Genomic DNA, 12,074 nt, shown 5'->3' on the forward strand with positions numbered 1-12,074 from the left:
GCCTCCTTAGTGTGTGCGCGTCTCTATGGTGTGCGGCATACAACGTGTGACACCAGGAGTGCACGTGACTGAGCCGGTGTGTGACCATGAGGCGCCCCAATGTGCTGCTGACGGGTGAGTGCTGCCCTCCTGTACACACGACGCGTTACCGCAATCTGTGCTTCCTATGAGTCTAGGAGAGCGCTCGGAGAGGAGAGGCTTAGTGTGTGCTCGCGGCTGCGTGTAGTTCTCACCCCAGTACCTATAATGGAGTAGAGCTCCCCTATACCGTACCCCAGTGTGCCCCAAGCTGCGGCAAAACTACAACTCCCATCATACTGCCGGGACAGCTGAATACCGCGAGGTCTAGTATTGCAGCAGCTGGAGAGTCGCATTGTCATATCCCATAGAATCTAGTTACTCCAGTGTATCCGGGTAATACCCCAATATTATTACTGTATCTGCCAGGAGAGTAATGTGTGTGTATATATATATATATATATATATATATATATATATATATAAATATTTTATATACTGCCCCTTTATTACTGTATCTGCCAGAAGAGCAGGGTATATACTGCCCCATTATTACTGTATCTGCCAGGATAAGGTATACTATATTTATATACATACTGCCCCATTATTACTATATCAGCCAAGAGAGTAAGGTATAAATACATAATAAATAATATATAAAATATATACTGCCTCAATATCACTATATCTGTCCGGAGAATAGGGTATACATATATATACACTTCCCCATTATTATTACTACTACTACTGCCAGAAGAGTAGGGTATACCCATATACTGCCCCAGTATTATCACTACTACTACTGCCAGTGTATACCCATATACTGAGGACGACATGTCAGCTGCAGTGTTGGATCTAGTTCCTCCTTGGCGTCTCCAGTACTTGTCATGCGTTTCAGTGTAAGTGAATATTGATGTAAATAGTTATTAAGATCACTTAAAGTGTCACTGTCGTGAAATTTTTTTTTGCAGAAATCAATAGTCCAGGCGATTTTAAGAAACTTTGTAATTGGGTTTATTATCCGAAAAATGCATTTTTATCATGAAAAAGCAGTTTGAAGCTCTCCCCCCTGTCTTCATTGTTCTCCTATGGAGAGAGCTAAAGAAAAGACCAAAACAGGACAACAAAGAGTTAATCTACAAATCCCTCACCTGTTATCTGTTCTGACCATCACCAGTGACCTGTCTGAGCTCAGATTACAGCTGTCACCCAGCTCCGTGCCTGTAATCCTCTGTTATCTGCTTTCTGCTGCCGGCTAACTCCCTCCTTCCTCCTCCCCCCTCCCCTCTCCCTAGAGCAGACAGGGTACGTCTCCTGCAACAAGTCACGATTTTCAGATTTTTCAGAGTGGATGAAAAAGAGGAAGGAGGGGGGGACCTGGGAAAAGGCTTTTTACATGCAGATAATGGCAGATTTGGCTAATAAACCCAATTACAAAGTTTCTTAAAATCGCCTGGACTATTGATTTCTGCAAAAAAAAAAATACGACAGTGACTCTTTAAGTTCCCTCCAGCAATCCTGCATCGTATGGAGCAGTGCTTCTCAAACAGTGAGGCGCCCCCTAGTTCTTGGTGAGGCGCAGTTTAGGAGGCATTTCTCACAAATGTGACCATAAGCTGCAAAATCCTTTCCCTGACTCCAACAATTTCTGCTTTAGGATCATTATTGACTCATTTTGTACTTATTTTATGTTATAAAGAGATTAGGAGACAAATGGAGGGTAGACTGAGCAATAGCTTTTATATTTGGATGGACTTCTGCCATCGATGGTGAGGGCCCAGCATCCTCTTGGTCAGTCTGGTGAGGCCCAGGCATCATTTTGTCTGTTAGGTGAGGCTCCAGAAGAAAAAGTTTGAGAAGCACTGGTATAGAGGATAGGGACATGCGGATTCCAGAGTCACAGTATCGTAGTCCCAGGCTTTGGGGCAGTATTTTTAAGTGATCAGATCTCAGCATAGAAATTATATTACTCCTCACTGATTATCATTTTTTTTTCAGAATACAAAATATATATTCACCAACTTTAAAATACAACAGCAACAAGAAAAACACATGCAGTTATGGAAATTACAGGATCCATAGACATGTTACTGATGTGCAATTTATAGGAGATTGGACCAAAGTATACAAAACTTCTCTATTGTCAGTTTTGTGTAAAAGCACGGCATGCAGAAATACATGCACTTACACACATGGCACGCAGAAATACATGAACTTATACGCACAGCATGCAGAAATACATGCTTTTATACGCACAGCATGCAGAAATACATGCACTTACACACATGGCACGCAGAAATACATGCTTTTATACGCACAGCATGCAGAAATACATGCACTTACACACACCGCATGCAGAAATACATGCACTTATACGCACAGCATGCAGAAATACATTCACTTACACACGGCATGCAGAAATACATGCACTTATACACAGCATGCAGAAATACATGCAATTACACACACAGCATGCAGAAATACATGCACTTACACATGGCACGCAGAAATACATGCACTTATACACACGGCATGCAGAAATACATTCACTTACACACGGCATGCAGAAATACATTCACTTACAAACGGCATGCAGAAATACATTCACTTACACACGCTGCATGCAGAAATACATTCACTTACATACACACGTTGCATGCAGAAATACATGCGCTTACACACGTGGCATGCAGAAATACATGCGCTTACACACACACACACACGACATGCAGAAATACATGTACTTACACACACACGGCATGCAGAAATACATGCACTTTTACACATGGCATGCTATTAGTGAGGGTATTAATGGATGTATGAGTATGTCTTGCCACGCAGAATGCACTTGGACACACATCACACTGAGCCATATTGCTGGGGACATGTCAGTAATGTATACTTACCTGTCCCGCTGCCCTTCCACTGCCAGTTACCAAGCACTGGGGTACATAATGTTGATTAGTGCTGACATCTTGACCTATGTACATAGTGATCTGCTGTAGTACTACTGCACTTAGTACTACATAGATAGATAGATAGATAGATAATAAAAGTGAAGAAGAGGCGGCACTCCAATATGAAATAAAGGTGTGAGTTTATTGACCCAACACGTGTGGTGACGTTTCGACTCTGCTCTAGAGTCTTTCTCAAGTCTTTTTGGCTTGAGAAAGACCCAAGAGCAGAGTCAAAACTTCGCCACGCCAAAAACTCACACCTTTCTTTCATATTGGAGTGCCGCCTCTTCTTCACTTTTATTGACGTAATAATGGTACCTGGGGTCGGTTACCTGGAGTCATGCACCCACAAGCTGGAAGCTCATTGACTGAAAGTCTGCATAGTGCCGTTCTATTCCTTTATTACATAGATAGATAGGAGGGAGGCACATGACAATGTGATTATTTAGAGATCTAAGGGACAACTACTACTTCAGTCTGTATAACCTTATGCCTTGTCCTTCTTGGTTTTGGAGTGTAATGAAGGTGAATCCCATTTATAGACTGTTAGCCCTCACGGGCAGGGTCCTTTTTCCCCATGTACCAGTCAGCTATTTGCTTTCAATGTGTCTTGATCTTGTAATGTTTTGGTTTGTTAACCCTATTGCTTGTTTAGCGCTCTGAAATAAGGGGCGCTTTATAAATAATAATACACTGTCACATTAGGCATTTCTCACTAATCCCTGCTACTTTTTCAGGTACACCAGGTGTTGGTAAGACAACCCTGGGCAAAGAGCTGGCGGAGAGAACTGGTCTTGAATATGTCAATGTTGGAGACTTGGCAAAAGCTGGTAAGCCATATGACTGAAAATTAAGCAGTTTTAGGGTGCGTTCACACGTCCAGGATCTGCAGCAGATTTGAAGTTGCAGATTCAATGCAAAGTAACTGTGGGCCATCAAATCTGCTGCACATCCTGTACGTGTGAACGCACACCCTTAAAGGGGTACTTTAGGCCAGTGCTTCTCAATTCTAGTCCTCGGGCCTCACCAACAGGTCATGTTTTGAGGATTTCCCATATAAAGAACAGCTGTGATAATACCTGATGCACTGAGTATAATTATACCACCTGTGAAATACTAAGGAAATCCTCAAACCATGACCTGTTGGTGAGGCCTGAGAACTGGAATTGAGAAGCACTGCTTTAGACAAACTAAAAAAAATAGGAAGGGCAGGGGAAGTTGGGAACATAATATTCAAGTTATTACTTACCCATCCTGGCGCCCCTGCAGCATCACCGCTCGCGATTACTCGCTGGTCACCTGTACTTCCCTGTTCTGTGACTTCACGGCCCTGATGAGAAATGGACACCTCTGCAGTCACTGATTGGCTGAGCGGGTAGTTCCTGTGGGGCCGTCAGCTGATCGCGGGCCCTTTTACCTGGGCTGATTATCAGCTAATTGAGCGTTTTAGGAATCGGCAGTGTAAAGGTCCCCTGAGGCTGCATTCACACGTCCGTAGATTTTGCTGACCTAAGGATGGTGAATGCATAAAATGGATTGTTGCCCCGCTGTCAGTACAGTGCCATGGCGCTTCAAAGAGTTTTCCCGCTGCTGGCATGATACTGACACATAATGCCATTCGGGTGATACAATCCACTTCATGCATTCTTCATCCGTAAGTCCGCAAAATCTATGGATGTGTGAATGCAGCCTAATAGCCCAGTATCCTCTTTCCCTGTCTGGTATTAGATAAAAAAAACTGCTGAGGACTGTCAGTAAAAGGCAGCTCCGCCCAGAAGCAAACAATGGGTAAGGAGGACAACATGAAATGCTAGTAAATTCCTGTCACTGGTTGTGTGCAAATATGTGTAAAAAAACAACCCCCTTGCTTTATTCAATATGTTGAGTTTCCATTGCTTTTCACAAGCACAATTGCTTAGTCTGCTGTAGTATTCTGCCCATTAGAGAGGCTAGGCACAGCCTGTATGGATGCCAGTGAACATGCCATGAACTTTGCATGGAATAACGTGTACTCCCTTGTGACATGTTGTCAGCTTTCTCCACTGTTGGATGCATCATAAGGGCGTGTGACCTGTGAGGAGCCTGCCACCCCCACCTCTCTTCTCTGCTTCCTAAGGGCCCTATTCCACCGGACGATTATCGTTAGCATAATCGTTAACGACCGCTATTGCGAAAGACCTGAAAACGTTCACTCATTTCCATGGAACGATAATCGTTACTTATGATCGTAATTGCGATCGTTTCTTCTTCCGTATTTATTCGCTATTGCGTTCGTATCTATTGCGAACGACCGAACGATGTCTTATTCAATGCGAACGATTTGCGAACGTTTTGCGAACGAGCAACGATAAAAATAGGTCCAGGTCTTATAAAGCGATCAACGATTTCTCGTTCGGTCGTTAATCGTTACTGCATTTCAACCGAACGATTATCGTTTAGATTCGAACGATTTAACGATAATCTGAACGATAATCGTCCGGTGGAATAGGGCCCTAAGACTGGGAGTTTCTCATTTTCAATAGGGATGGTGTGCTATGTGACTGCATCCATCCTGCTCCTATTCAGGGCTTCTAGGGTCAGTGCCTGCTCTACGGAGACTGCTGCATTTGCACAACCTTTACAATGGCATTGCTACAAATGCAGTGTCCCATGCAGACAAAACAAGGCCTAATACTCAGCAACCATGTAACTTATTTTGTGAATACTTTACATTGTAATACATAACTGCTGCCTGTATAGAATATAAGCTGTCATAGTATCCAACATTTTACCTTATAGTGTTTGATTAAGAAATGTAGCTTAGCAGTCAAGCAGTTGATCTAGGCCATGCATGGAGAACTGTTGTAAAACTACAATTCTCATCATGTTTAGACCACTAAAGCTTTGGCTGTCCCAGGCATGATGGGAATTGTAGTTTTTTAACGGCTGGAGGGACGAAAGTTCCCCATCCCTGATCTAAGCAATTGTCACTCTTTCTGTAGGCAACCTATATGAGGGTTTTGATGAAGAGTATGAGTGTCCTGTTCTTGATGAAGACCGGGTAAGTGGTATACCTATAAATATTATTCTACTTCCATGGGGGGATAGCCATATTGATAGCTGATTCATTCCAGTAGTAACAGACAGACATGAGTATTATTGCTCTGTCCTCTGTAATATCTCAGGGCACTGTTCTGCTCGATCACAGCAGTGGTCTAGGCCAAGAGCTCTGTAGTTCCATATATATATATATATATATATATATATATATATCAGGGTGGATAAAAATCAATGATTTTTTTAAAAAAATCGGATTTTTTTGATTTAAATCGGATTTTTTTGATTTAAATCGGATTTTTTTCAATAAACTGCTTTTTGAGGAAAATATTTTACCATCCAAAGGTTCTTCCATCATGAGATAAAACTGAGTTGTTTAACTCAGTAGAATAAAGGCTGTATATGTTCTCAAATGTTACAACATGAACAGAGTTGAGAAAAAGACCTTAATCCTATTGTTCTACAAACCTATGAATACAGAATCATCCCCTTCAGTACCAAGTCCAAGAAGTTAGACAATATGTTTCTGATTGTTTGGACTATTTTTTTTTTTTGTTTAGCCAAATTAGTTAACATGGATGTTTGTTTAAGCAAATAACGTATGCTGTAATGTTGTTATTGTTTCAGTTGAATAAATCCATTTAAATTGTTATTAAGTTCAGGATTATTTTTCTCCTTCCTAAGTACAACAGAACAGTGGTGTCCAAATATGAATGATTAACCCATTAAACTGGGGAGAAAAAAGTAATATAAAAAGTGATTCTAAAAATCTTCATCTACTTGCATGTTAAAGTAGCAAGAACTAGTTTAGGTAGAAACTTTGATTTAAATCACTGATTTAAATCAAGCCTTCCGGACTAGTGATTTAAATCGTTATTTAAATCGTGATTTAAATCAGTTTGATTTAAAACAAATCCACCCTGATATATATATATATATATATATATATATATATATATATATATATATATATATATATATATATATATAGTGACTCTGTACCCACAATCTGACCCTCCCCAAACCACTTATACCTTCGGATACCTGCTTTTAATCCAAGATCTGTCCTGGGGTCCGTTCGGCAGGTGATGCAGTTATTGTCCTAAAAAAATACTTTTAAACTTGCAGCCCGTGCCAAACGGGAGTATCTGTGCCCTAACTTTGCACCACCCCTCCGTCCCTCCTCCTCACCCTCTTCATCATTAGCAATGCTCAAGGCAGATTGCCTCCTATTCCCCACCTGTGTTAGCCCGGCACATGGGCTGGATCATTAAGGACCTGTGCAATGTTCAGCATGGAGAAAATGTTTCAGTGGCATTCCTAATGATGAAGAGGGTGGGGAGGAGGGACGGAGGGGTGGTGCAAAGTTAGCACAGATACTCCCATTGGGCACGGGGTTGTAAGTTTAAAAGTATTTTTTTTAGGACAATAACTGCATCCCCTGCCGAACTTACCCCAGGACAGATCTTGGATTAAAAGCAGCTATCCGAAGGTACAAGTGGTTTGTGGGGGGGGGGGGTCAGATTGTGGGTACAGAGTCGCTTTAAATACATGATGTAACCTAACATGAAGTATAGAGGCTATCCATACAGATGCTTTTCTTTTCAGCTTTCGTGTTGTTTCTTGCAGGTGATAGATGAGCTGGAGGACAGAATGAGTGAAGGAGGGGTCATTGTAGATTATCATGGCTGTGACTTCTTTCCAGAGAGGTGGTTCCACATAGTATTTGTCCTAAGAACGGACAATTCCTTATTATATGGGAGACTGGAGCACAGGTAAATGCTGCACAATTGATCATAGCCTGATATTGAGAGAGGCCATTCATACATATATCAGTGATGGGAGTATGGTCCCTATTTACATGAGCAGATCTATTATTCATGTCTTTTCTACCTTACTGAATATATTTCTTATTATTGCATTATTTTTTTAGAGGATACAAGCAGAAAAAGCTTCAAGACAATATCCAATGTGAGATTTTCCAAACCATATATGAGGAGGCTGTGGAGTCGTATCGGCAGGAAATTGTTCACCAGCTGCCCAGTAACACACCAGAAGACCTGGAGCAAAACCTGGAGCAGATTACTCAGTGGATTGAGCAATGGATGAAGGATAATAACTGAATGATGCCAGTGACTGCTTTACCATTTTGCTTGGTGTGATTCCTGTTGCTTTTGTACACTGTGTCCCAGCGTTCACCGCTAGAACACAAAACATATGGATTGGACCCAATGTACATACTGTAAATTGTATCAATTGTTACACATATCCAAAGATTGAAATTTGGAGGAATAGACTGAACCCTGTACTATAGACTTCTATAGTATTTCTCTTTTTATCCTGTTCTCTTTCGTGAATATGGCTTGTTTTTCTACTTTCTGTGACATAAAAAAAAAAAAAATCAATTATATTTTAACTTGATAGTTACCACCTCCTTATTTAGGTCAGATGTGGTTAGTGCAGCTGCAGAGGGCACCTACATTTATAATGTAAGTGGCTGTACAAGTATTGAATCAATAGTGCAATAGCATTTGTCCTAAACATCACAAATTTCAGAGAAGAGGGGAAAAAAAAAATCACTGGAAAATTTCAGATTTCTATCAGTGTTTACAATATGTCCTCAAAGAGATTACCTGAAGGTTGTATTCAGTACATAGTGCATCATTCTGGACTATTCAAAATGCTATGGTGGTATCCTGTATCGGCTTTTACCTTTTCCCGCCAATTGAGAGAGAGGCTATGTTCACACAACGTTTTTTCAGCTCCATTTAAAATGACGTCCGTCATTTTGAGTCTAAATTAACAGACGTCATTTAGCTGTCTGGCCTCCCCTTAGTGCAATGACTGGTGTTGGTACATTATTCTAGTTTGCCCTTTACTAATTGCCCTTTGGCTGCGGCTAAATTGAAAAGTCCATTGAAATTAATAGAAAGAACGGTGACAAAAGAAACTGTGTGAACAACTAATAGACATCCCAAAATAATGATCATGTTCATTATTTTGACTTCCGTGGTAAAAACCTCCGTTATTCAATACATTGTGTGCATTGGACGTCCGTCTTTCCATTGACTTCAATGCATTGCCGTAGCAGTCAGTTAAATCGTGAAAAAAAACTGAGGTTCTTTTACATTTCAAAATCGGCCGCTTTTTTCAATTTTTGACGTTGTGTGAACATAGCCAAAGAGAGAAAACATGGCTGACTTTTATATTGTCTTATCCATTGCAGAAGGGATTTGAACCTGCTCAGGCATCAGGGCCTTAATGCTACAGTATCTGTGCACCCTCTGTAGTAGTGGTCATTAGTTCTATGATATGATAGCTCTTTGAAATACAATTCTACAGACAAGACAATAAATTATTTTATTGACAAACACTCCATCTCCAAACCATCTCCTATCTGTCTTCTAATCTGTTATACAAGAACTATTCCATAAGATCATAATTTTTTTTGTAATACAAACAGCATGTAATTGAGCATGTAATTGAGCACAAATCAAATGCCTCCGACATCTCTAACCTTTCTTTTTCTGAGTCAATGAACATGGCCCTACATCCTATTGCTGTAAGTCTGTGATGGAATAGGTTTTATCATCTGTATAATTGTAGACCCTTGGTGTGTATTGCCGAAGCTTGCAGTTTAGTTCAAACACCTCCTCATAACTTTAGACATTAATGAAGTGTCTGTAAAGGTCCCATAGATCATGTTTAGTATTTGATAGTCAGGATATAAAATGTTTTATGGAAAAGTTGAAAGTTAGAGACCTGTTTTGGCTTTTGTGAAGGCCATCATAGTGGGTGTAGTCCTCTCTCGGATACTTGTAACTGATTTGGTTCTTTCATGCAAACAACCTGACTTCTATTATGTATCACCATGTGATTCAGATACTCTTGGTGGTCACTTGATCAGGTAAGGATGCCTTCATATAATGTTTTTAGGTCAGTACATCGGTAAAATGTTGAAAAGTATGCTGACATAGCCCAGCGTGTTAGCAAGGGGCCTATTGAGTCTTTCAGTAAATATGCATACAATTAGATATTTGGCCTATTAAAGTCTATAGGCCCATGGGGAATACTAGACATGAGTCAATGTACAGTAATGTAGCATTATTTATATTTAGTTATATTTGCAATCCGCTCATCAGCCAGCTGCCTTTAACTTACTGCCACTCCTCCCAGTGTGCTGGATCCAGTCCTGGATCTCCCAGTTTCCCAGGACTGGATGCAGCTTCTCTCAATACCCAGGGAGGAGTGTCATCGAGCCTTTCATAATCAAGTGACTGCCAAGAGTATCTGTTGTTTGCATGAAAGAACCGAATCAGTTTCAAGTATGTGTATTACAAGTATTACTGTAAATTTGCTCATCTCTAGGAAACAGGTATGCACTGTATGTCAGCATTCCTTGTGTTATCACAGCTCCTCCACTCCCTCTTGCTGTAGACGCATCATCCTCTAATGTCCGAAGAGGTTTGGCAAGATATTCTGTCTGAGCTGTAGCCTCTCTCTTATATTTAGTGAGCATGTGGTGTGTTTAGAGTACGCTGCCGAGTGATGCTACAGAAGGAGCAGACTGAGTAAATGCAACAGGTGCTGCAATAGTCTGCAGTAAAATGAGATGTCCTGGAATAGCCTTGGGTGAGGAACTTGTAGAAGTGTTGCAGGAAAATGAGGGAAAACAATGCATTTGGGAGAGTCAGTACTGAGCAATTGCTCAACCAGGAGCTCAGTCTGGTGCGTTTACACAGATTTTAGAAGCCAAAGCTAGAAATGGATTTAAAAAAAGGAGAAATCTCAGTATTTCCTTTATGACCTGATACCTGTTTATAGTCTGTTCCTGGCTTTGGCTTCAATAATCTGTCAGGTAAATCTGTGTGAACACACCATAAGGCCTTTTCACAGCAGCAGGTATTTGCTCTTGCTGCTAACCAGGCCAACTCAGTGGATCACCCTCTGACCCACTGTTACCAGCGGCTAGCAATGCTTAGTTGTTGCTAAAGCTGCCTCCTTAGCCAGTAGATGCAGTGATATCACTGAGTGACTGACTTACTGTGGTGACATCATAGGAGCCAGGACAGTTTAGACTGCTATGTGTTCACCACCCCCTGCTGGCCTTCAATTTTTCATTTTGATTGGACGACTTCTTTAAAAAAAATGTACATTTATTCCATGTTGATGTGGCTACATTTTATGTTTTGAATAAATCAATACTTCAACCCCCTTGAAAGCATTAATATAGGGGAATTAGTAAGTTATATGACAATGAAGATTCCAACTCATCCTGCAAAAAATAAAAAAAACCCAATAGGGCTGTCAGCAGAGAAAGTTCTGTCTTTCAGAGTGCAATGAAGAGAAAAAAAACTTCTCCTGAAGGTGTATAGATGTTGTTTTGGTACTCATAAACCTACAAAAACGTAACATGCCACCATACTATATTCTGCAAACTAGATGTAATATTAATAAAAGCACAGATTGTATTCACTATTGCCTGCAGAAGACAGATTATTGAAATCAAAGAGACAGAATTCTGTCCAAAAAGTGGGCAAGGACATTGTGTATATAAAGTAAGTAGCAACAATATCATAGATAACCTCACACTGTACCATGGCTTCCTCCGAATGGCTGTTCCACTTTAGAAGTACAGCTGTAGTTCTGGCTGTGAATAGAGCTCCCTTATTAGTTACAGTCCTCATTTCTTTCTGTTTGCTGCTTCAGCTACACAGGTGACAGATACCCTATAGAAAGAGAAGTCTAAGGATTTGAACATTTTTTTCATCTGGCAGAAGCACAGGGGGGGAACATAATGACCAATCACTACTCACCTTTCTCCGTGCCATTGCAGCGGTGTATTGCCACTTCAGGACCCCCACCAAGCTCCGGGTTTTCTTTCACAGCCGAAGTCATGACCCCATTGATTGGCTGCTTAGCCAGTCAGTAACTTGAGTGGGACACTGATGCAGTCACTGATTGGCTGAGCGGGCAAGCCATCCGCCAGGTGGAGCATTCCCCCACCAGAACTCGGAGGAAAATGCCCTATGGCGGGGTCCTTGTAGCCTGTGAAATGGCACT

General features: G+C 41.0%; 1 protein-coding gene across 1 annotated transcript; it reads left to right on the forward strand.

Moving 5' to 3' along the window:
* Positions 1-5: 5 nt before the first annotated feature.
* Positions 6-9,384, forward strand: AK6 (adenylate kinase 6). The gene is made up of 5 exons (XM_069962865.1): positions 6-114; positions 3,713-3,805; positions 5,957-6,015; positions 7,641-7,786; positions 7,945-9,384. The coding sequence occupies exons 1-5, from the start codon at positions 87-89 to the stop codon at positions 8,132-8,134; spliced, it is 516 nt and encodes a 171-aa protein (XP_069818966.1). The 5' UTR covers positions 6-86; the 3' UTR covers positions 8,135-9,384.
* Positions 9,385-12,074: the final 2,690 nt, after the last annotated feature.

This window comes from Dendropsophus ebraccatus, chromosome 3 (assembly GCF_027789765.1).
Source record: "Dendropsophus ebraccatus isolate aDenEbr1 chromosome 3, aDenEbr1.pat, whole genome shotgun sequence".
NCBI lineage: Eukaryota > Metazoa > Chordata > Amphibia > Anura > Hylidae > Dendropsophus > Dendropsophus ebraccatus.